At 39.4% G+C, this 26,493-nt stretch overlaps 1 protein-coding gene across 1 annotated transcript; it reads left to right on the top strand.

The window, feature by feature from the left end:
- The first annotated feature begins 1,734 nt into the window (after nt 1-1,734).
- Nucleotides 1,735-26,039, top strand: LOC121961569 (carnitine O-acetyltransferase-like). The gene is made up of 14 exons (XM_042511621.2): nt 1,735-1,761; nt 2,028-2,300; nt 4,479-4,597; nt 6,401-6,454; nt 8,895-9,045; nt 11,337-11,511; nt 14,828-15,006; nt 17,835-17,935; nt 19,362-19,481; nt 19,750-19,872; nt 20,461-20,596; nt 20,783-20,845; nt 23,367-23,504; nt 25,821-26,039. Exons 1-14 carry the CDS (start codon nt 1,735-1,737, stop codon nt 26,037-26,039), a joined length of 1,878 nt encoding a protein of 625 aa, XP_042367555.2.
- The last annotated feature ends 454 nt before the right edge of the window (nt 26,040-26,493 follow it).

The following is a 26,493-nucleotide window of genomic DNA, read 5'->3' as shown; positions in this document are numbered from 1 at the left end:
TGGAATAATGGTGCATGCAAGAATGATGCAGTTTTAAGTGGAAGACTAAGGAAGACCTTATAAACATCAACAATCACCACAACACATCACAGGCACCGCTCTACATCCTGTATGCAGGATGTTTCTACCAGATGCTGCAAGATCAGAGTCACCCAGAAAACAGTCTTTTCCCCCTGAAGTGGTTAAAAAAGAGGGTTCAGGTTACAAAAGGCCAGCATTCAGAGGATAAGGAAGAGCTTCTACTCTAAAACCACAAAGATACTGAATGATGACCCTACCTTAGCCTGAACATTGACATTGTTTATTTCTGCCACTGCCGAATGAGAATTAAGATGACAACTGTTCATTTTACTGAGTCACATTCAGTGATTTCATGTAACAAATAAATTTAATTGAATTGAAACGCTCTATTCAAGTTGCAAATTATTTTTTTATTATTTCTACACACACACACACACACACACTTACTGAACATCGTTAGTGTTTGTTTACGAACCCTGTGAAAGATTCTGGAGGGGTATTCCATGAAGGCAGACAAAGGAAAACGCCTGTCTGATAAGTCTCACAGATTTAGCTGAGAGATTTGGTCCGTTAATGTGGCTTATGTAATTACCCGCTCGGTATCCATGGTAACTTTTTTCGTATTATTGAATGGGCCCTGCTCCAAAGCCAACTGTTAAACTCAATGTTGCTACATGTCAAAGAATCCCAAAATACAGTTCTGTGTAGCAGCCTACCTTTTCATACAGGCATCACTTTTGTCTGGCATTTTACATGTTTTTCTCACAAAGTGACCAAGCATGAGTGAACGTGCTGTATTTAGTTCCAATATAAAAATAAAAAGTTTTTTTAAAAAATCATGTCCTACCACTTTTATTGTCTTAAAAAATCTAAGAGTATTTGACATAGGCCAGTCTTTATCAATCAATTGCCATTTTTGCAATGATCACCTTTGATTTAGAGTTTTTTAGACTATATAATGTGGTGACACCCACATCTCCCATCATGCCTGTTGATGGAATGAGTAGATTGTGATTTGTAGTTAAGTTTGATATTTTAGGTTCCATAACACACATATCACCTTCTGGCGGTGTAAAATGAGTCTGTTCAAAACATGGTGGCTTATGCTGGCTATTTATTTCTGTTTTTGTTAGTTTATAGTTTACACCATTAGTGAGTTGCCTGTTGCACTTCATGACTCCAGCTAAAATGCCTTTATTGGTAGAAGAGAGTCTGCTCTGGATATTAGGAGAAAAAAATCATGCCTATTTAGAAAACACTTCTACTCATCATTGAATGAGACTCCACAATGTGAGCACATAGAAATATAAACTGTGACATGTAGCTCAGCTTCATGTCAAGCCCTGTGAAACATTTATTTCTCATCATTAGCAACATAAGTGCTGTTCAAAACAATTGTTATGTAACTTAATCAAACAAATTTAGTCCCTGATGCTCACTTGCATCGTGTAAAGTTAGGACATGGTAGGAAGCGTTTATGCATTGATGGAATACCCCCAAGCTGCGGAGAGACAACTAAACAAACTAACCTCCTTAGAGCTTGTTACATCATAACAGACCTGTACAAACAAACCTTTTCTGGTCTTTATATTCAGCTGAGGTCAAGTGGTATCTTATGGCCAGCAGCAGAGCAGTGGTTAACAACTTCTTGCATATAGCAGAAACATTTTGCATCAGTATCTTTAAAAAAAAAAAAGAAGAAGAGAAAGAATGATGTTGAGAATTTGCAGCAGAACTCTGGTAAGTAACATTTCTTCAGTTAATTCTACCTGTTTATGATATCCATTATGTAGCTTAATGACACTATTTGGTAAATCTTCTATTAAGCCGGATTTCCATCTAATTCTTTGTCGACTTCATTGTGTTATTCTTTGTATTCTTCTTCTTGCATAATTGATTGTAATGTGGTACTGCCTTACTGGTCAAGAGGAAACAGGTGTCATTATTGCTAGTTATAACCTATGTGTACATGTATTTGAGAACATCCTTGTATCTCTCATATAAAGGTGGGGATGGTGAAGCCCTATCACTTGGTGAGACCTGTATCAGTGACCCTGGTTGCTAGCAGAAACCTGTCTCATCAGAAGGACCTGCCCAGTCAGCCTGTCCCCCCTCTGCAGCAGACCTGTGACATCTACCTCCAGAACATAGAGACCATATTGGAAGGGGACGAAGTGAAGCGAGCAAAAAAATTGGTGGAAGAGTTTCGTAAAGAAGGAGGGGTCGGAGAAAGACTGCAGAGAAGCCTGGAGAGGAAAGCAGAGAACTCTGAGAACTGGGTGAGTTCAACAACTACACTAACAGCTGTAGACACATCTACTGAGACAATGACTTCCTCACAGATTCTGCAGTTAATTAGCTCATGTTTACGAAATCAGCTCCTAGGACTGACGTTTAGACACATTCTGCCAGTGGAAGAGAGCTTATAGATACACATCTCCACGTTTAGAGAATAAATCAGTTATCCTGACCAAATAATGACACCATTTTTTTCTGCAAGTTTCTTAAACCACAGCTACATATGAAAATGAAGAGAGAGAGGGTGGGGCTGGCCCCTGGCCTCTCACTTTGGCCCCCAAAGACAGGGTGTGGTTGAAGTGGCAGCTGCACCAGCTCAGAGGTGGAGGTGGAGATGGTGGATATTCTGCTGATGTTTCAGCAGAATAAATTTGCTATATAATTAATGTAAATGTCTGATCAAAAGATAGAACAGCAGTTGCAGCCTGTTTTGATTTTACACAAAATCGTCATCAGATGAATGAAAATAAGTCAACAGTTGTTTCTTTGATCAGCTACAAAATAATCACATATGACTAGGGCTGCACCTAATGATTATTTTTTTAGTGATTAATCTATTGATTTTTTTTCGACTAATAGATAAATCTATTGATTTTTTTATTTTTATTGATCTATCTATTGTTTTTTCATTATGCATTTAATACAACAATGAATTTACAAAAAAAAACATTTTAGAAACTTGTCATACACTGCAGGGCATTATTCCCTAACAAAAAATAGCCCAGTCTTTGCTGTTAATCTGTGTTTTACTGTCTGATATAAAGTGTCTCCAAAATAAAATTAATGCAAGAGCTTGTTTCATTAAAGTAAAAGAGACGTAGTGCAATCTACATTTAGCAATACAAAAGCAAAATAAAAAAAACAACATAAAATTCAAGTACTTTTCAGAGGAGTAACAAAGCAGTTGCTCTTCATTACAGTAACACACCTCAAATCTAGGAGTCCAACAAAACATCTTACAGTAAAACTGGTGCAATTTGAATAACACTATAACTTGTCTCTAACAGAAATAATTATAACTAGTACATTCTTTCTGCATAATAATAGTTCAGCCTTAACTGGGCCTTCACACAGCATGCGTCATGAAAACGTGAGCAGTGTTGAACTGCAGTTTTAAAGTACCTCTCTGTCACAGAGATTAGGAAATACAAAGATGGCTGTTTTACTCTAACTTCACTGCTTTCCTTTCAAAACAAAAGCCTCTGTGGACAGAATCCCATCAGTTGCTGATACAATGCATTTTATTTTGAAACATTTACAGGACCAGATTGTTGGCTGTGCAGGAGTTTGTACGACTTAATAAATTAGTGTAATTTTTGCTTTTAAATACAGAAATACAGCACTTATAGCAGAAGGCAGCGATGTTATAACAACGCTGTATCTGTGAACACCACACTCATGAAACATGCTGCTGATCGGCGAGGCTGGCATCTCACGCTCATGACATTTGACATGTGAAACGGGCCTCACATCCTCCTTGAGACGCGTCAACACTTGTTACGTAAATCTATGTATTTACGTAATCGATTACATCGAGGCGTCGCCCTAGCCCTACATATGACCATTCACATTTCTTGCTCTTTATTTCTTTCAAAGATTCAGATTAAGTCAGAGATCTGTATTGTATTATGCAAACTTGGAGGATAGGAGGACTTGATAACTTTTCACTAACTTTTTAATTATAAATTCAAAGTGATTAAATAAAATACTGCCCAATCTGGCAGCACTTCTTCTGTTAAACATTTAAAAGAGCTGCTCAGTGTGTATTTGATGCACCCAGCTGTCATACAGGCATCTCTTTAAGCACAGCTCTGGGACTTACTATTGCTAAAATGTTATCACCAATAACCTCAGGTGTCACCATTTATAACTTTTGCAGCCAGGGGTCTTGTCATTGTGCGTGTTTAGCCTCCTATACTTCATGCAGCCCTGGAGGGCATGGAAAAACAAGGGAAAGAGGATGTTACTGGTTTTGCTTCATCTTAATAGGAACCATCTTTCACTTTGTTTGGTCACCAACTCTTTTTTTTTTTTTTTTGTTCTGTCACGCTAAGACAATGTCCAGAAGAATTTATGAAGTAAAAGCACCATTAAACAACTTTAGAACTTCAAGGGACTTCATACTTTTATATTTGTATGTATCTCTGTGTTACTTGTAGTCTACAGAAGCTTTTGTGAAGGCAGACTTTCTCATAACGCGGAGGCCGATTGTTGGTCTTTCAAACCCTTCGATTTTCCTTCCCCAAGTGGACTACAGAGGTAAAAAGGGACAAATAAGGTAAACACACACACACACACACACACACACACACTCAAATACAACGACACACTGCAGGTTTCCAGTGGATGACCTGGTCCTTCACCTTCCTCGGTCTATTGAACAGGGCTCTTGAGAATTGCCTATTTCTGCAACAATATCAGAACCTCTCTCCCGAAGCTATAATAAATGTCCATCTCACTCTCCAGCTGCACTGGATTCACACTTTAACAGCCACATTCAACTTACACATAGCACAATACTAAACAAACTTGGAGTGACTAACCTCCCCATTTCCTGTAATATTATTCCCAAATATTCACAAACCACCTTGCTTAGGTCTGTACTCAAACCTCTTATTATGACTGATCATGACAGCTTAACAGGTCACTAAATACATGCATCAGCCCTTTAAATACTTCTCAACTCATTTACCAAACAAAAACATTTGCATTTCATTTGCATTTCAGTGGTAATGCATGCCTTATGGATTCATTGTGGAGCTTCCACAGAAAGTATAGTACAGATTGGCCCTTTGTGTGCCAAGTCTCTTTGTCCCTAGTCCAGTCCCATTTGATGTCCAGTTCTACTTCCAGGCACTAGTGGTCCTTTCCAGTTTCCACATCCATCCCTGGATGGAAATAGGTAGAAGGTAGGAAGTAGGGGGTGTTTTTGCCTGCTGAAAACTACCACCAACCCACTGGTCTTTGCCAGTGTTTATCTACAATATAATTCCAACTTATGTTTGAGTGTTTGACTGTCTGTATGACCTGTGATAAAAACTGTGTTATCATCAGCATATTCTTACAAGGTAACTGAGAGTATAGCATTCCAGACGAGGGACAACCCTATCTGATACCTCTCTGAACACTGAATGACTGACTGAGTCCACCACACACCTTCAACAGAACAAAAGAAAATTCTTACCAGAACCAAAAGCCCAAAGTGTCTTAAACAAATAACTATCAAAAGCGTTCTCCTGATCAATATACTGTATAACAGTCCAACATCAAACTCTTGAACTTTAATTGTTGTATTCATTGTGTAACTGTCCCAGATGAACGATGACCGACCTGACAGAAATGTGGCAATATCTTTGGTCGTGGCTCTACAATGGTAGACCAACCACTAAAACTGCAGCATGAAATGACAAACTGATCAGCATGACACCGGTGCTAAATACAAGTAGATGCTAATAAAAACTTACTTCGAGCCCTTGGCGTGCCAAAATTGCCAAAATATTGCCAAAAGTGCCAAAACTCTTTTCTCCAGCCACGACCGCATCCATATTGTCCTCCTCCTCCTCTTCAGACTTTTTTCAACACACATAAATGCCACTATAGCTAGGGCTTGGTTCATGTTTGTTTTCATTTTTCTCTTACCACTACATTGGCGTAGATAGATGACACATGCTGATGACATATGGCTCTTGCTTACTGATGTTGATGGACGTACGTCGAAGCCTGCAATTCAGGCATTGTCATTGTACAGTCTGCATAAATCTAACCTGATGTTGTACCCAAGTTTATTAGATCCATGTCACACAGTGTAGCTGCACTAAACCTATAAGATTACTATATTAGCCTTGTTTGTTAGAGAAATCAATGATGTCAAATTATTGTAAGACATTTGCTCAAAATCAGTTGAGTTATACTGTTATTTACTGTTTTCTGTAACGTGTTAAAGGCTGTGAAACTAAATCAGGGTTGTTTGGCCTTGAGACTTCAATACATGGGTCTAGCTTCCAGTTTTGACAATTTCTTTATAAAATTGTTGAAATTCCTTTCGAACATTTAAATGAATAACCGTTTTTTCTTTGTTAAGGTTTGCTGCCAAATACATAGCATCTGCAATGGAAATAAAGACAATGGTTGACAAGTGAGTATTGAGCTTAAATATTTTCTTTTCACCAGACACAAAAGATCTTTAGCATCCTAACACTCATCCTTTTTTGTCATGATTTAGAGTTTACACAATTTAATATTAAATACTGTGCAGCTCAAAAATGAACCATAATATCAACTAAAGCTAATCAATATATTTGTTGTTTTCACCTACAAACGCTGAATGGCAGAGGAAGCAGTTAAATTACACATCAACAGATTTTCAACTGCTGCCTGATAGAAATACTATGCTTTTATAGGCTAAATGATGTTGTCTTCAGTCAGAGATATAAATCATTTCTCCAAATAATTTAAATATGGGTTAATTTTAACTAAGTTGTTAAGTTTAACTACAGTCAAAAGTTAAACTTGAAGAAGTACTACCAAGTTCAGACATTTCCTCTCTGTCTTTCAAAGAACACCCTTATCTCTGCATTTTTGGTTGGAAACGTTTTACTTTTTAAATTTTGTACCAAAATCTATAAGTCAAACTAGGGCTGGGCGATTAATTGATTTTATCGAATAAATTAAAGTTTTGCTCTGTCTGCGACAGTGCACGAGAGGCAAACGTGACTGGCTGCCCTTCCTGAAGGAAGCAGCAGCCCAGACCAGTCTGACACAAGTCGCTCTGGATGGTGACCGGCTTGTTGATGTCATAATATCTCAGGACTGGTACAGCTGTTACCATTGACTTGATCTCTTTCATGGCATTGTCATGTTTAGGCAGCCAGTGCCACTGTACGTCCTTGTCCAGTAGCCTCCTGAGCGGCTCACAGACTTCTGACAAACGCGGATAGGTAGTTCAAAAAACCCATGATTTGCTGGACTCCTTTCGCATCCATGACTTTGTCAGGGTCGGCTTTGAGGCATTCGGCCAACAGCACATGGCTGTGAACGCAGACCTCCTTCTCTTGTCATGGTGAAGCACATCAGGCCAAGCCTGTTGCCTGTTTCCCCCGAAAGCAATGACTTCTGGTCCATTTTCCCAATCTCAAAGACCAGTTTGTGTATCCTGCCTCTGACGACACATTGTGTGCTGAACACACCCAAACACAAAGTGCATTTTCCCCCTGTGGGATTACACAAAATGTATCCTATTCAGTCCACCACTTTTTCACCTGTATGCTACGATTTTAGTTTTAGTAGTTTTAGTAAGTGCGGTTAATGTTTAGTCATTGGACACATGCATTTAAATTGATGCATTGACACAAATGACATGGTCAGCGATTTTCTCTCCCTAGCTGCTGCAGCGGTGTTACTTTTCTTTCTAAATATGGGCTCATATTCTCCATAGGCAGCATGAGGACCTCTAGGTCCAATGGGGTATAGTAGCTTGTTTTCTGTTTCTCAGCGGTTGGGGCTCCATTGATGATGGCTTTTTATTGAGGTCATGCATGTGCTGAACTTAAGGTGAACATACTCAGAGTTGATTGAAGTTATTCAGATCAGTTGTTCTGGAACTGAATACTCAGAGTTTCCCATCTTAGACTAAATCGACTCAGAGTTCAGGGTTAGACTCAGAGTTCGTTGAACCTCCTTTCTGGAGTACCCCCTTGGCTGATCACACAGCTGATCAATAGATCCATCAGAGCAGACTGAGAGCAGCACAGTGACAGACCTCTCATTCATCTGCTCTCTGCTGCTCTCCTTGTTATCAGGGGCGGATTTAGTGATTTGGGAGCCTGGTGCCCCAGCCCAGCTGCCTTGCTTTGATTTCACCCATTCTCTAATTTGGCGTGATGGTGGGCTGTTGGCAGCTGTAGAAGAAGTCATGCTTTTCTCTAAACCTTCAATGTAACTAATAATAGACTACTGCAGGTGATGTAGAAACACTGACAGCCATTGCTCATTCAATTCAGTTTACTATATTAACAGAAGGGAAATTTAGTTTGTCTTAAATTTTTACTGCTAAAATCAAAACCAAAACTTGTTTTGAGTAATGTCTTTGTCATTCATCATTTGTTTTAAAGAAGTTTAAAAAAAATCGATTAAAATCGTAAATCAGGTTTGGTGTGGAAAAAATGGAGATTTTGTTTTTAGGCCATATCGCCCAGCCCTAAGTCAGTCTATTCATCGGAAAAAGAAATGACTAAACATGAAAACTTTGGTTTTTTTGCCAATCTCATGGAAAACAATGATACCCACAACATTTTGTTTTTTATTCAAACTGTGTGAAGAAATATTGTGATTGTAAACTGTAGGCTGGCTGTATCAGTACTATCCTCTAACTGGTGTAGGCATTCTTAATTTATCATATATTCTCATATTATGTAGGTCAAAAGACAAAACTTAAGTCAAAGATAGAGGTAAAACTACATTATTCAAAGTGGTCTTGAACATCCAGTGGATTTGGCAGCCTCTGGGACATCAATTGCACAAATTGCAAATAATTTTGAATGACTGAAATAGTGTTTAATGTTTTTTATGTTTTCCAGTAATACACTACCAGCTGAGCACCTGAAAGGACAGCCGCTGTGTATGAAGCAGTATGAGCAGCTGTTTTCATCCTGCCGTATCCCAGGTCTACAGTTGGACACCATGGAGTACTACACCAACAAACACATCACTGTAGCACACAGCGGTCAGGTGAGGAACATCAAATCACTGTAGTACAAAAATATCAGGTTGTGGTGGTACTGATTTATTGAATTTCAGTTGGTCAGAAAGAGGCACGAGCACTATTATATTTTATAATAATTTATATTGACTTGTAGAAATAATTGTCACAAGAGTTCGGGGGGGGGGGTCTCTAATTTTAATGGTAGGTTTATTTTAAAAGTGAGAGTGAATATTAAAAAATCTATATATCCAGAAAATCACATTATGTAAAAGTCATAAATTCATTTGCATTTGATTGAGTGAAATAAGTATTTGATTGCCGACCAACCAGCAAGAACTCTGGGTTCCACAGACTGGTTATGTGCCCATGAGGAGCACAGATTAGTCCTCTCGCTTTAAGAAAGCACTCCTAATCTCAATTTGTATCTGTATAAAAGACACCTGTCCACAGATTCAATCAATCAATCATATTCCAACCTGTACACCATGGGCAAGACCAAAGAACAGTCTAAGGATGAATATTGTTAACCTGCACAAAGCTGGAATGGGCTATAAAGACCATCAGCAAGCAACTTGGTGAAAAGGAGACAACTTTCGGTGCAATTACTCAAAAATGGAAGAAACACAAAATAACAATCAATCACCCTCGGCAACTGATTGGCAAGAAAAACTGTTGCATGAAAACTCAGACCCCAGATGTAGATGAGCTAGTGTTAAGGGTTTTCTAATAATCCCATCACTGAGGCTTCAGAGTGCAAAAAATCACTTGCAAACAGAACAGCAAGAGACAACAAAGAAGTCCCAAAAGGGACTAGAGATCAGAGTTTCTGGCTGGCATTGTCAGCTAACATAAGGGCTGCCTTTGATTGAGGAAGGATCAGAATGTCCCAGGTGTGCACCAAGCTGCTCTCAGTTCTTATCTGAATTACCCTCTAATCAATTCAGGATAATTGTGACATCCAGCTCAAATTAAAAAAAAGATAAAACAAATGGGATAGATAGTATTTCCATGTCTCCAGGCTCTATACCACAATGTTACCATAAGCAAAGACCACTTCTTCAAAAGAAGTGTTTGCTGAGTCAGCACAGCCCAAAGACCTGTGGAACTTGCATGAGTGTATATAACAAATGTGTTACACATATCAGAGTGACTAAGTACAGGAGGAGAGGTCAAATAGTCTTTGAGATACTGAAATGCTCGCTCACATCCATCTGTCCACTTAAACACAGCTCCTTTCTTTGATAGTGCATTAAGAGGTTTTGCAAGCATGGAAAAGTTAGGGACAAAATGATGGTACCACCCAGCAAAATCCAGGCACCTTTGGAATTTGTCAAGGTTTCTGGGCACAGGATATTTAAAAAATGCTTCTGTCTTTGCTAGATTTGCTTGCACTCCCTCCTGGCGTACTAAATGACCCCAAAATTTAAGATTGGGGAAACAAAAGCGGCATTTCTTACTCAAATGTGTAATGCCAGCCTGCTGCAATCGAACAGTTGCTAAGTGTCCAAAACGTGTGACAAACACAGTGAGCAGCTAGCTTTCAGGGTCCACCTGCCAATAACCATGGTTTAGTTCTTAGGTTGTGAGTCTGCCAGAGATTCCACCATCTCAGAAATGGTTGGTAGAGAATAGGCATCTTCCTCTCTATGTTCATTAACCTAATGGAAATCAACTCAATCCGAGGGGACCTTCTTTTCAATATTACTCCAAGGTTTCTTATGGTTGCTCTGGAGGGCATGTAGCAAAGCTATACCCTTAGATAAACAGTTTCTGAGGACATAACTAGTTGCAGGAGTTCTTCTTTGCAAATTTCTGAATGAATCCAAAAAGTGCTTCAGTGACAGAAATGCAAAAGACTGTAAATTCTGTTCTAATCACATGCCCGTGCAACTTCAACTGACTCATTCAAACATGAAGCAGTTTGACTTTCAGGTCCTTCCCCTTGCCATGATTCAAGGTCTTGGTGAGGGGAAGACACCTGGCAATTAATGATATTTTAAAATTCATGTTTTTTAAATTTAGGGTTCTTCCCAAATTGGCAAATTCAGGCATGTAAACACTCTGAGATGGTGATATGGAGTCTTATTTAAAATAAGTGAAAAAAACCCAATTGCTAACTAGGGGCTATAGTTAGATTTATTCACTTTGCTCATTTTATCAATTACAAGTTTTAATTACAATTAATAATTCTCAGTTAAATGACATAAGTCATTTAATCACAGACAGTCTGAGGCCTTCGGAGGCCTAAGTGTCTTTTAGGGACTTTGCTTAGTTGCTAATCCAGTCTTGCTTCCATGTTTCCTCCCCTTGGCTTCAGTTCTTTAAGCTGGAAGTGTACAACAGTGATGGGAGTCCACTGACAGTGGATCAACTCTGTGTTCAGCTGGAGAGGATCTGCAGCGCCTCACTAGAGATCACCATGGAGCCTGTAGGCATCCTCACCACCCAGCGTCGTGACGTGTGGCACAAAGTCTACAACAACCTCATCAAGGGTGAGAGACACTGCTGTCATACAAGTCAACCTAAAGAGCCGCTGACCAAAAAGTTTACGAGAACATGTGACATAAACTTTTCGTCTACGGTAATGCATGTCTGGTGTAGAGGAAGAAGACATACTTGATCAATCCAAAAAGGGGTATTCATTTTTTTTCTCTCTGAGCCTCACTGATGAACAATACTCTAAGACAGTGACATAAAATGACAGTAGAATGGACAATAGGCTTCTTTCAATAGTCATTTTACTTGTTTAGAAGAAAATGGCAATTGTTGTTATGATTATGTTACCGGTGCCAGACCTAGGGGAAATCTGGACCTGCGGGAAAGGATACACAGGTTAGGAAGCACTGCGTAGCCAATAAAACATTGTCTGTAGATTGACAGAGAGAGGACCAAAATTAGCGTCTTGCTCAGGCCAGTGCTTGTTTATTTCTGACACATCTACATAAAACTCTCAGCCACATCAGCTATTTGAAGGTTGCTAATTTGAGTAAGTTCACGGCACGTGCGTACCAAAACACTAAAAAATATCTAAACAAATTAAATAACAAATGTCAAAACCAAACTGACAATAAGCAACACAAAACATTCTGCCCAAAGAAAAATAAGTACCCATGAATTTAAAATAATCTTACTTATATTCCACATACACAAGAATTAGCTTTACTAAAAATATTAAGATGTACCAAAATAATATAAATCAAAACACACTCACTGTACTGTAATCCTTACATCCAGTCATATCTTAACACATACATTACTGTATGTAATGCACCATTCTACACTAGTTTAATATACACAAAACCTTTCTACCACATACACAGTCTAATCTTAAACTTGTACTTAACCGCATCGCTTAGCATGTGGCACGACCACGCACGATAAGGAGTGACTTGAAAGTGAAACTGGTTTGAAAAGAGCGTCCTTCTTCACCATTTACTTACAACTGGCTGGCTAATACTCTTAACAATCTTTCCAACACATTTTCTGACGTTACCAGACACTAATGTCCATTACTTACACTGACAAAACTACACAGAAATCTAAAGTTCACAGAAAGTTAATATTTAACGTGGTGTAGCTGCCTTCTCCCTAGTGGATCCACAGTAGCACAAGAGCGCCATCTACTGACTAGTTTGTGTATCATAGCATTATCTTGGTGCATTATCTTGATGAAAAGTCTGTACAAGTCTGTATGAACAACGTTAGAATAATTCAATTTTTTACAAAACAATGGAGGCGTCTATTTAGATAAAAACTTAATATGTAGCATTTCCAACCTTCTACAATGACAACATATGTCAGTTGGGCCATTAAGTGCATCACAAGTTCAAGAATGCCATTTTGGCCTTTTCTTACACCTATTTTCTTTAACAGAAAAAATACAACTGACCAACCCAAGATTCTGTCTTTCACCAAACTAAGACTAATGTCATATCAGTAAATTTGCTTTTTTTGAGGAAAAGCCAGCTAAGTCTCACTCCCAACTCAAATAAGATTACTTTGTCAGTGAATATGGCATCAGGGAGCAACAAACAGAAGCACCCTTTGTGGCAGTATAATACACACCGATATTTGCTGTAATACAAAGAGTGAGGTGCAAACTGTTTGGTTTCAGCGGGAATTTTTAGCCAAAATATGATGTTTTTTTTCTAAATATAACCACATGCTTTTGAAACTAAACCTAAGAAAATCAACCTAAGTTGAACATAACTTTGGTATGTTCTGCGCCTTGTGTTGTATTTCTTTTAAATTAAAGTGTATTTTTTTTTTGGCTGATAAAAGCAGAATATCTGCTCTGTAAACCAGTCGGTTTCAAAGCCAATTAAGTCTTGGATGGATGCTTCTTTTTGGGCACTGATCAATTATTGTTGAATATATTATACTAAAAAAAATGCCCTTATCATTTGTTACTGTGAAGCACCGGCTTTACCTTTGTCAGGTCAGGTAATACCATTTGTTCGCCCAAACTTTTTTCTTTTTTAGGAAGGCTCTCAGTTGCAAGTAACAAGTTTTTGTTGGGAAATTATATTTCTCGTTTACCTGTTCAAAGGACATGACCATAGCAATACTTTAACACTGCATAATATGTCCATCCAGCTGCTGTCAATCAAACACAGACACATCCATCCAACTTCTGTCAGTCCAACTCAGACATGCCTGTCCACTTTCTTTCATTTTCTCATTGCTCTATCAGTTTCTAAAATATTATCTTTGAAGCTCTAAATTTAAACATGTGAATTAATCTGGAATCCTAAAGTACTCAGAGTGAGTTTGGAGAGATTATCATGGGACTGGGTATGTCTGGCTTCCAACTCCCTAATTTTAGATTTTACGACTGAGCAGCAAAACTGAGATTGTGTCACCTTTCTTTGAATATAACTCTGCCTCTCTTGAACACAAATTGAACTGCAGGGCCTTGATGAAATGTTAAAAAGTGATTTAATTTCTAAATGGAACCCAAAAAACATTAATTGCAAAACTAAACAATAACCAAACCAAATGTGCTGTTACTTAAAATACAACTGTGGAAAAACAATCTAATACCCAGTGCCAGACATAGCACATTCAGCATCCCAGACAAGCTCCCCCTGAATCAAAGGTTTGACTATTGCTGCTTCCATTCCAGCACCCTATAACACACTTTCCCTGGGAGGCTGAGAAGCTTGATAACCTGATAATTGGGGCACACACTTTGGTCCATTTTTTGAAAAATGAACCAGAGCCTTCAAAATTTCTGCATGAATCTCATCCACAACTAGTACTTTGCCACCAAGAAGCTTTTGACTATATTGATGAAAAGTAGCTTGTCTAATATTTCCCAAAATAACTTTTTGCTTTGTTCTAATACCAGAATTAATTTAACTTTTTACAATACACTTAAAATGTTCAAATTACATACAAATTCAACATTTTGAAAACCTCATGTTTCACACAATGTGTCTGTATGATCACCCAACAAGCTGGAGGTACAAAAGAGCATGGAAATTTTGCAGCTTTGCTACATGAGAAAATACTGTTTTGTGGGGGAAGACAACATACATGGGATCATGCTAAAATATTATTTAAGGAAGAGGCTGAATCAGTTTTATGCATTTGTAGATGATTTTAGTCTTAACATATAAAATGTCCAGCACAGTTTTAAATACAATTCTAAATAACTTGGAATATGTGTATAACATCCGAAGTGTTTCCTGGTAAAGCTGGTTTGAGTAAAAATTGTGAAAGTGTCTGATGATTTGTTTAGCTCTTGTAGTCTGATTCCATAATAACATGATGTTTGCTCTGTGTGCATGTCATTGATGTATTTAGATAAGACCAACAAAGAGTCAGTATTGGCTATCCAAAGCAGCATCTTCACAGTGTGTTTGGATGGAGCGATGCTCCCAGCGTCTGGGGATGAGAGTCGCAAAAGTGCCTGTGCTCATTTTCTGCATGGAGGAGGCAGCCAGTGGAACAGTGCAAATCGCTGGTTTGACAAGGGGATGCAGGTAATATAACACACCCACAAATTATACACAACTGTAACACAAAACACCCTATGTTTTTTCCTGGGGTCTAATATAACTAATCAGAAAAGTCATTGCAGATCTGACATAAAGCAAGAAGCCAACAACAGCCTAAAGACATGTTTTTTGTTGTTGTTGTTGTTTTTAGAGCCCCCCTCCTTCTCTTTCTCTTTCTCTCTCTCTCTTTCTCTCTCTCTCTCTCTCTCTCTTTCTTTCTTTCTCTCAGTTCAATTCAATTACCTTTTTTTGGAATGACATTTCTCGTGTTCCCAAAGCACAATTACAATTAACAAATTAACAGCTGCAATGAAATATAATAGGTTGTAATATATGTTTTGCTTGGTGTGTGTGTGTGTGTGCATGTTTATTACATCTGCTGTATAAGTCGTTTAAAATTAATAAGGTTCAATAAAGACACTTTTAACATCAATGGATTTATACAAAATAATTGGCATTAGTTGTAAAAAGAATAAAAGTCTCATGGAGTGCAGAGGAGTACATGAAAAGGCAGAGTGTGAGCTGTTAAGGAGATGTACTCCAGCTGTTATGTGTTATGTGCTTGTGTGTCTATAGACTGCGTGTGTGTGTTTGTGTGTGTGTGTGTGTGTGTGTGTCATAGATATATTTTTTTAAACTAATCAAAAAACATTTATTATGTAGAATAATAATGAAAAGGCAGAGTGTGAGCTGTGAGGAGATGATCTCCAGCTGTTATGTGTTGTTGCGTTGGTTGTCTCTTTGCTCTGACATGCACTGACGTATCGTTTTGCTTCTGTGGCACTGACATTATTTTGTGTCTCTCTCCTTCTCCCTTTCTGAGTGCATGTCTGAATGTGGAGTAAGTTGATGGTGTGAGTGAGTGTATATCTTTGCTCATTTTTTTCTTTGTTTTGAGGTTTTGGGTTGTGTGTTTTAATTTTCTTGTTTGGTTTGTCATTTTTTATTTGTTGTAGTTTAGTATAGTATTTTAGTATAGTTTGGCAGTGGGGTTGGCAACTGTGCCCCATGCCTGTTGTCAGCTGCCATGTGGAGCTGGAGAAGCTGACATGCCAGTATGCAGTGAAAATAATACGTTTAAGTGTTTAATATTCAGTAGAGGACGCCAGTTATGCTGTTGGAGAGGTTGTAGGGTTTGAAAGTATGAAATCTGCCTCTTGCATTTACAGCAATATTGTCATCTGGATGATGTGGTTAAATTGAAAGAATTGTTGAGAAATGGTGTTGTGATCCCTGATACTTTCAGCTGTGTTCTCCCAGGTGGTGAACCCAGCAAAAAGGTAATGATTTTAAATGTACCTCTTTTCATTAAAAATGAAAATTTGGCCAAAGAGCTGTCACTCTACGGGCAGTTAATAACTGCAAGTTGCTAACACTGATGCATGTTGTGTGTCACAGAAGACAGGTCTTCATGATTGTCAAATATAACACGTGAGCTTGCGCCTGACTAGCTAGTTATATTGTTTGGTCAGAAAAAGTAAAGCTGGAACTTTAAGGTCTCTCTCTGAGTGTTATAATGTGTATACAGTGATCTATGATGTATAAAAGGGTTCTGGATTCACTGGAAGAATTTTTCGTTGCATGCAAGACTGTGTGAAGCATTATAAAACTAACATCAACGTATCTTTGGCAAAGCAAACTACCCAATCTTTATACAAAAAGATCACTACAATAACTCACTGAATAGCATTAAATCGCAATTGACAAAATTAAACAGTCTTGTTTGGACTGTGCTGTTGTCCTAATGCTTTATCCAGTTGCTAGGTTACCACTCTATGAATGGAGGGAAAATCTGCTTGTTGTGATGTAGCAGTAGTCCATTATAATGGACAACTGCTATTGCTACATCATCATAAGCCTGGCTTAGAAAAAGGAGGTTCCACTTCAGTCTTTGTTGTGCTGGTCCATAGGGTACAAGGACAAGGCTGGCCAGTCTTTGTGTCCTTAAAGAGACAACAGTTCAGTGGTAACTCTGCCTTTTTCTCCTCGTTCCTTGAAAAGTTGGTTTGCAGATTTTCTCTGCCTGGTACACTAACTTCTCTGCTTGCTTCAGTTTTTGAAGAGTTCTTGTGGCTTCTGGTTTTCAAGCAGTTTACACTCAGATCAGTGAGCTTTCTGCTAGGAGTATGCAGAAAGATGTAAAATCAGGGTTGGGCGTAGCAGGTTCTCCAGCACCCACAGCCATTCTCTATGGAGGTCCAGGATTATGAGTGAGATAAGGTGCAGAAGCTGATTCCTAAGGAGTACCAGGCAGCCAATCAGCAAGGACAAACAAAATTAAACAGGTTGTGTCTGCAGGTGATAAAGCCAGGGAATGATTAGGTCTTAATCACTGCACTAGTGATGCTTAGTACAACTGGTGTTATTAGGAGTCATGGGGAATGTTCATCTCTATCCACCAACAGTGAAGTTAGCAGTGGCAAGGACTGTAGTGCAAGAGAGAACTGTAACTTCCAAATCAGGGAGACAATAATTTATTTATTTTCAAAGGTGCACTATGATTGACAGTTCCTTTCCACAGAGTTATTTCTTTTTGTATGAGTAATTGTTGATTCAATCTTAGAGGGTATTCTGAAATCATTGTTTAGCTCTATCTACTCACCCTCTAAATCTCCCTGCTTGTCAGAAGACACTTATCATTTTTAATTTCACTGATTACAAAAACTTCAGCAACACTGTCACTCATACAAGAAAAAAACAGACTCATGAGAATTTGGGAAGTGTGGTTTTATTTATATATATATATATATATATATATATATATATATATATATATATATATATATATATATATATATTTTTTTTTTTTTTAGCTACTTATTGGAGAAGACGGGGCATATGGCATAAACTTCTCGAATGCTGTTGCTGATGGTGTAGTCCACATTAACATGTGTGAGCATTTTGAAGCAAGCATGTAAGTAAACCAACAATACATGAATTTCTGTAAATGCAAGTGTTTTGATTTGCTGTTTTTATGATTTAATGTTTAGTAATGAGGCAGAGTGTACAGATAGACATTAAAATCACAACATCCACATCCAGTAGTGCTCAACACCGGAGATCCCCAGGGCTGTGTGCTTAGCCCCCTCCTGTTCACACCATACACCCCTAACTGCATTCCCAGACATCAGGAAAACTCTGTTGAGAAGCATGCCAACAACACTGCCATCACTGGCCGTATTACAAACAACGATGAGAGATTATACCGAGAGCAAATCAACAATCTGCCTAGAGTGGTGCACAGAGAACAACCTACTGCTAAAACCAAGGAGACAAAGTGATAGACTATATCAGTGGAGCTGAGGTGGAGCAAGTGAACAGCTATAGGTTCCTTGGAATAACCATCACTGAGAACTATCTTGGTCATCACATTTCACCACCAAGGTTAAAAAAGCACAGAAAAGGCTCTACTTCCTATGGAAACTTAGGAAGGCTAAATTCTAGAGCAAGATCCTAGTTAACTTCACAGAGGTACAATAGAAAGCATGCTGACTGGAAACATCACAAACTGGCATGGTTCATGCACGGCCCAGGACAGGAAGGCTCTATAGCAGATGATTTAAACTGCCCAGAACATCACTGGTTCCCATCTACAGAGCATCAGTGACCTCGGTGAAGTGAGGTGTCTGCACAGAGCCCAAAGGATACTGAAAGACAGCAGGCACCCCTGCCACTGCTCCAGGTGGTGTCTAATGTTAATAAGACAAAAAAATAAATATCCTAGACAGAGAGAATGATTTTAATCTGAGGACACAGTTGGTGGAGGCCCTGCAAACATACCTGCCAACCATACCGGGTTCTGTTAGTGCCAGGAGACTACTGTTTTTCACTGTCTCGTTTCTGTGTCCTCTGGGCATCACATTTCTCCCGTATTTCTCCAACTTTAGAGTTCCTCAGCCATGTGCACAATCTCCCTGTACACACACAACTGTGTTGCCACTTTCAATCGCAACACTATCACTTACTTAAGTTTGTTGAAGACACAGCTGTGGTGGATCTGATCACAGATAATAATGAAGAGGCCCACAAGGACAGGACCTGACCAAGTCAGGACAATAACCTACTCGTGACTAACAGCAAGACTAAGGGCTGATGGTGACCTCTGGGCATGTGATTGATTGATTGCTTGACTGATTGATTGCTTGACTGATTGATTGATTGATTGATTGATTGATTGATTGATTGATTGATTGATTGATTGATTGATTGATTGACTGATTAATTGATTGATTCATTGATTGGTTGATTGATTGATTAATTGATTCATTGATTCATTGATTCATTGATTCATTGATTCATTGATTCATTGATTGACTGATTGATGTTGTGTGAGGAAACAGGAAAAAGCCAGAGGTGATGGGGACTCCCATGGAGCCTTTACCCGTACCCCAGAAATTACACTTCAACATCACACCTGAGATCAAGAAGGACATTGAGGAGGCCAAGCAGCACATGGACACGTGAGAGCAGCTTTTAGTTGTGACAGTTACATAGATACACAGTAACAAGAGCAAGAGCATGAAGTAATTTAAATTACCACATGTTGTTACATTCATCAGCAACTATTGTCACAGTGAAAATACAAATATTACAATATTATATTAAAATATTATGTTATATATAATTTATACTTTGGCTTGATGCTGTCAAATACTTATGCAGACATTTATGAAACTGCCCAACAAAAGCCTCACTGCCCAGACATATATGCTATCCCCACCACCACAGACTGGCCCAAGAACTGGATCTGAGCTTTACGGAATTTGACCACTTTGGGAAAGATGCCATAAAGACTTTAAAGATGCGCCCTAATGCTTTCTTTCAGATGGCACTACAGCTGGCCCACTACAGGTGAGGTGCTGAAAAGTCAAGTGGAGGTTGACTGTCTTTGTTTGCAGACTTTTTACTCTTTACATTATAAGCCAAGGGGAACTAGAGATTTTCAAAGGTTGCATTAAAAAAAAACTTTGTCATACAGTCAGGCAGCAACAAAGAATCTTGTAAAACTGTGATGAAACTAGGGCATCTGGTGACTCAGTGGATAGAGGCTGCATCCTTGCCGCAGCGGCCACGGGTTCCATTCTAGCCATGGCCCTTTGCTGCATGTCACCCCCCTCTCTCTCTCCCCCTTTCACCCTTGTGCTGTCTTATCGATTAAAGGCAAAAACACTCCAAGAAAAAATATCTTCCAAAAAAAAAAAAAAAAATGTGATGAAACTGATTCACACAAATTTCAAAAGTTTTCAGGTTGTGTTTAGAATGTGGCCATTAGTGATCAGGAAACAAAATAAGTCACAGACAGTACATTTTGTCATTAACCAGAAACTGGAGTAATAGATACACAAATGCTGTCTGCAGAGTAAAACTGGATACAGCTCCAGAGCCCTGAAACTTGGTCAACTTCTATGTTGAAAAAACGTCTCTCCTCTCTTTTGTCAGGATGTTCCAGCGGATCTCTACATCACTTGAATCTGTCTCCCAGCGTATGTTCAAACAAGGACGTATAGTTTTGATGAATACAAACTCAGCTGACTCAGCTGCCTTTGTCAAGGCCTTTGATGACCCCAAAATACAGGTAAAAATACAGGAAATCTGCAACTCTTAGACAATGCTGTGTAATGAAAAAAGTGTCTTGACATACTATGATACTGCCTTGGGTTACCTTAGATCATTATATTGCTGCACAGCATTCACACTAAAAACACTAACCACCTAAAAGTTATGAGTAGTAACATTCCTGTCTTTTTCCTGTTTTGCACAGAACCGAGAGAAGGTTGATTTATTGGAGAAAGCTTCAAAGGCTCATGCATGGTACACTGACATGGTGAGTACCATTCACAGCACCACCCTTCACTTCACTTCACTTCAGTGTATATCAAGTTGGATTTTTTTTCAATGTAAGGATGCCTTTCAGCAATAATGAAGGTTATATTATAACCTTCGTTCTGTTAATACAGGGAGAGCCCTCTGCTGGACTCTGGATATTCTCTCCTTCAATTACGAGCATGCCCTCTGAAATTTGAATTAAACATAGGCAGGAAATCAGACCACACAGTATGTAAAAGAATACCACGATGCTGTTCATTAGCAAGCAACATCGGAATGACAGTGCCCCAAAGAAGAAGGTCTCTCATTCTAGCTTTGTTCCCCATAACAGGTGTTGTGGATACCCTCAGTATCACAGCATAACCCGTACTGAGAGGCAATGTTTACTCATCTTTGCTTTTTTTTTACTTGGTATTCAAGGGAAGGCTGGCAAACTACCTCTGCAAATGCCAAATGTACATTGGTCCCAATGTAGCCCCCTACCACACCAACCTGGTGTGGTAGGGGGCTGCCCTTCTTCCAGTTAATCTTGAAGCCTAATTTGGTTAGGTGCGGGGTGCCAGGGAGTATCCGAATGGCAGTCCATTTTAATTTTGCATTTCATTCAAAGTCGGAGGTCAGAATGTGAATGTAATGAAAAAACATGACAGTGACGAACTGGTGTTTCTGTGGCTAGTCCATGGACAATTGCACCTTCAGCCGGGCTGTCTCCTTGCACATTTGAGAGAAACACAGGAAAAACTATGCATAAGGTAACAGACGTCATCACACATTTTATTTTAAGGCAATTTTATATCAACTCAACTTGTAACATCCATGGATGCTGCTGTTGTTGTGTGATGCCGGACCACTGAGGTTGGGGTACATGGATTTGCCCCAAGTTCACAAGTAGTAACCCTTACTTTGAATGGCGTTCCATTGTACTTTTTCGAGTAGGAAGTCAGAATATCTCGACATCCGAGTTGTCTGGAAAGCAGAATAACTATAGGCTATGCCCTGGAAAGTGACACACAAGAATTTTCTGTGTTTTGGAGCCACCTTGGTGAACCAATCCTCCATTTGAACCAGGTCCAGCAACCACTTGATGATAAAGCATACAGAAAAACTTGTAGCCAATGTATTGGTTAAGGATGCAGGGATCCAAAAAGGGTAAAAAAAAAAACTCCTGTCTTCTCTTTTAGTCTGTTGCAAGTGGGGATGAATACCTGTTTTTATAACACGTCCTGGATCACTGCCGAAAGGTAATCTATGTCCTCCTGGAAAGATAGATTTATCTCCTTGATGTCCATTAACAGAGAGGGAAAAGGCAGAACTGTAAAAAAAAAACAGCCCCATGTCAGCTTCCTGTCCATCCATTTTATTAACTCACAGTTGCGTAGCCACTCCCTGGAAAACCTGGTCAGGGGACAAGCGACAAGCTGTGGGGAGGCAACTAAAAAGCTATAATTTCCTGTCTCTGCCCTCCCACCACCAAATCTACCATAAACAAAAAGCTTGCCAATGGGTGGCCAATCTGGAAAACTCTGAGCTGGTGGGGAGGTTCTTGAATGGGTCACCGGCAAAGTGGAAAGTTCTGAGCCATGGTGAGGTGGGGGTTAGATATGTTAGCCAAAGGTGCTGTATCAGCAAACGTGTGCTATTTTTACATCATCACATGGCATCAGTGGCTGAACGGTGGCAGTTTTAAAATAGTCAGGTACGGGCCCAGATCTGAGTGAAAGGTCAATGCTAGAGAGCAAGTTGGGACCAGTTCCAGAGTTTTTCTTTAGCCAGCATGAAGAAAACCTTCAGTTAGATCAACACCAGGTCCAGTCGGGTGATAAAAGACATTTTCAACACCTCCTTGATTCAGGCTGTTGTCTCTATCTGCAACACCATCACATCTGTGCCAAAGAAGTCATCTCCAACCTGCCCTTCCACCCTGGACACTGAGTTTGCATATTGCACTAACTGGTTCACCGATGATGCAGTCTCCTCTGCCTTCTCTGTAATCGGGCACTATTGCAGTGAGTATGGGTACCACCCAAAGGTGCGTGCTCAGTCCCTTGATGTTCACCCTGCTGACCCATGACTGTACCAACTTACAGAATCAACCATTTTGTCACATTTGCTGATGACATGATTGTGGTGGCTGTGTTTCCTCACACCACTTCTCCCTATTCCTTCTGTTGGTCTGTCATCTCGTGCATGACATGTTCGACAAAGCAGGCTGCACCCCTTGGTGGCTCCGATATGCACCTAACTCTTTCTTTGTTTATGACACATTTGCAGGTTGACCGAAAGCACTTGTCCATTGTAATGTTCACCTCCTTATATGATGGGATGTATGTTAACTGATGACTGTCTGGAGTGTGCCGTCACTTTACAACTGTTTGGCATTCTTGAACTTGCACACATGCCAATGATCACATGAGTTTTGGTGATGAACAGAACAGAGCTAACAGAAACTTCAAAACTCCATTACACTACATGTGGTGTTTGATGTTATGAACAAATTGAAATACTCTTTTTTTTCACAGGCATTTAAAGGCCAGTCTATACACAACCACCTGTTGGGTTTGCAGTGGCAGGCTGTTGAGGAAAAAATCCCCATGCCTGGTATCTTTAAAGATGCCTCCTTCCATAAAGTCTTTGACTACAAACTGGCTGCAAGTTCTGTAAGTATTGATACTGTGACAAAAAATAAATAAATACAACAGTACTGCAACAAAATTAGCCAGGCCCATTGCTTTGTAATCTGCAAAAAAAAAAAAAAGTTAAATATTACCATAAATGTCTTAGTGTTCTCCAGTAGATTATTCTACCAGCCCTTTGCCCAAAACAGCAGGTGGAGATGCCCACACAGTCTATGTGCCTAAGACCTACCACTTTTTGCATGTTGTTGGATTGCTCAGTTAAAATAGGGCTCTTAAAATGAGAGATCACAGAAAAAGTCAGGGCCAAGTGGTTGTCCTCTTAACTTTACTGCTGCACAGTCCCTGCTCTTACCAGGAAGGCTCAATTCATTGTTTTGCACATTGCAATGACATTAATAAAAACACCATGCTAGTATTTTGAGATCCACCCATTTTGGAGGCCATTCTTTGAAAAGGTGACTTATACAATGACAATAGAATTTGTTGATACGTGTTTGCTATGTTTGACAGTTTAACTGTCTGACAGCTAAGTTGATAGCCAGGTTTAATGCATTATTGGCAGAGAGGGGTGATAAGGAAGTAAGAGTGGGAGATGAAGAGAGGATATAGAACAGGTATAGTGTTATCAGGTGCAGGAGCATAGGGACAGTTTGAGTGGAAGAGAGGTGTTTGGGAGTTTGACTACTTAATATCTTACTCTCTCCCTCCTTCTCAGAGACATGGAGAGGCATAAAGCAGAAGATTAGTGGTAGTTGTTTTTGGTAAATATCAGGCCAAGCTGGCTTTCCCCTGTATGAGTAGAAGAGCAGGAAGGAAGCTAGAGAGCAAAGAAGATAGGAAAGGTAATAAGTCAGATGTTTACTTCTCTAACTGGATGTTGAAGACATGGAAAAGTACAAGCAGAGGGCCTTGCCATAGTACAACTCTCATTCTTAAAAGAATTCCCAGAGAGGACCTGATGGGCAGTGGAGCACAACAATGTGTCTTTCACCTGATGAGTAACAGATATGACATGACATTTGAAAGTAGGGGTCAAATGTGGAAGCAGGTGGAGAGAAAATCTGCATTTGGTGGAGATTAGATAACAAGTGCCATCCCCTCTGCGGAGGAGTCTGGGTGTGTGGGTGGAAGAGTAGGCTGAGGACAGGGTTGCAGTGGTGGAGGTGTTCCCTGGTGTGATCTAAGATTACAAGAAGGCATAGACAGAGATGAACTCAGTGTGATTGGAAATTCTACAGACTCCATGTGACAAGGTGTTGTATGTTTGTAAAGCAGGTGGGGTGGAAAAGTTTGGAAAGGTTACAGTAATGCGTGAGTTACAGGAATGAAAAGTCTACACATGTCGGACAAGGAAAAGCAGGTTTTTGGACAATGTGAAAAGATGATGTCAACCCAACATCTCACTTGTTCTCCCACCAAGGACTCTTACAAAAGACTCCGACTTGGTATGCGTCAGTTTTTGTATTATGAGGCTGATGCTTCAAACAAGAAGTGACTCTTAAATGCAAGTGTCGATAGCTCAAAAGGCTACAGTGGTGCTAACCACACAACCCTTAATTTGGAGTACAATTGCCCAGATGGTTTTGACCTGGCAATAGAAACTCTTTTGCAATCAGATTAAAGTCTACTAGTACCAAAGGTACAACACACAGGTAGTTTGAACAGACTTGAGCAGCTCTCTCCACCTCTCCTCCCCTCTCTCTTTCTCTTTCCTTTTTGCCATGATTGTATTTCATTTGTTATTCACGACATCTATTGCTTGTCTGTCCATCCTGGAAGAGGGATCCTTCATCATCCTCTACCGCTCCTCCTGAGGTTTCTTCCTTTTTTCCCCCCGTTACAGGGGTTCTTTTTCGGTAGTTTTTCCTTGGGTGATGTGAGGGTCTAAGGGCAGAGGGATGTCGTAAACTGTACAGCCCACTGAGGCAAACCATGTTTTGTGATAATGGGCTCTATCAATAAAATTGACTTGACTTGACTTGACTTGACTTGACTTGACTCTTCTGCCTCTCAAACTTAACCTTTATCTCTTGCAGGGTCTTGACCTGGTTGGTATGTGAATAGTGAACATTGTACATAGTTTGGTATTTGTTTCTTTGTGAAGTTATAGGTAAACTAAAAAGTGTGGCCCTGTATGCTGATTTATCTTAAAGAAATATCCTCTAACCCTGACAGATCAGGGATCAATCCACATACATATGGAATATGTCTTGGAAAATGTTGCTGAAAATACTTGCTAAGCCCCCAAAATAAGATTCCCCATATATTTCATAGAAAAACAACATAAAACTCAACAACATTAACAACTGCATTTTCTCATCTGTCCCTGTTCACCAGGTATTTAACAAGTCTGGATGTGTGCCGTGTTTTGGCCCTGAAGAACACGGACAATTCGATGTGCTCTACAGTATGAAGACAGATAACATTGAGTTGACGGTGGCCTCTCTTAAATCTTCCAAAAACCACAAAGAAAAAAATTCAACACATTTTGCCCAAGCTTTGGAGGGTGCACTGTTGGACATGAGGACCCTGGTAGAACAAACTAAAACAAGCTAATCCAGACTTAAAGAGATATTGAATATGGAAAAATTGACCATTACAGTTAGATAGGACTGACACCATTCTCATATCTGTCCTTTAAATGAAAAGATGCAACAAAATAACAAAATAAAAAAATAAACAAAAAATAATTACAAATTAACTTTTTTTCACAGCTGTTTTTATTTTTGAAAGTAAAACACGTACAGCATTAACAGATGTTTACACATCGCTATATTTTTCCTTTCACTGTAACTTTAACAGCACAACTCAAGAAGTAGTAAAAGAGAAATGAATCAGTCAGTCAGTCATTTTCTGTAACCGCTTGTCCTCGTAAGCGTCCCGGGGGTGGGGGGAGGCTGGGGCCAATCCCATCTGTCATTGGGCGGAAGGCGGGGTACACCCTGGACAGGTCGCCAGACTATCGCAGGGCCGACACATATAGACAGACAACCATACACACTCACAGTCA

This window comes from Plectropomus leopardus, chromosome 22 (assembly GCF_026936395.1).
Source record: "Plectropomus leopardus strain MGB_pleo_1.0 chromosome 22, ASM2693639v1, whole genome shotgun sequence".
In the NCBI taxonomy this organism is placed as follows: Eukaryota; Metazoa; Chordata; class Actinopteri; order Perciformes; family Serranidae; genus Plectropomus; species Plectropomus leopardus.
This window is presented reverse-complemented; position numbering and strand designations above follow the sequence as displayed.

Excerpts from the sequence above, each read along its gene's own strand:
- LOC121961569 (XM_042511621.2), top strand. The coding sequence starts at position 1,735 with ATGTTGAGAATTTGCAGCAGAACTCTG. Across the intron at positions 1,762-2,027 it reads GAATTTGCAGCAGAACTCTG|GTGGGGATGGTGAAGCCCTA; the intron begins GTAAGTAACATT and ends TCTCATATAAAG. Across the intron at positions 19,873-20,460 it reads CTACAGCTGGCCCACTACAG|GATGTTCCAGCGGATCTCTA; the intron begins GTGAGGTGCTGA and ends CTCTTTTGTCAG.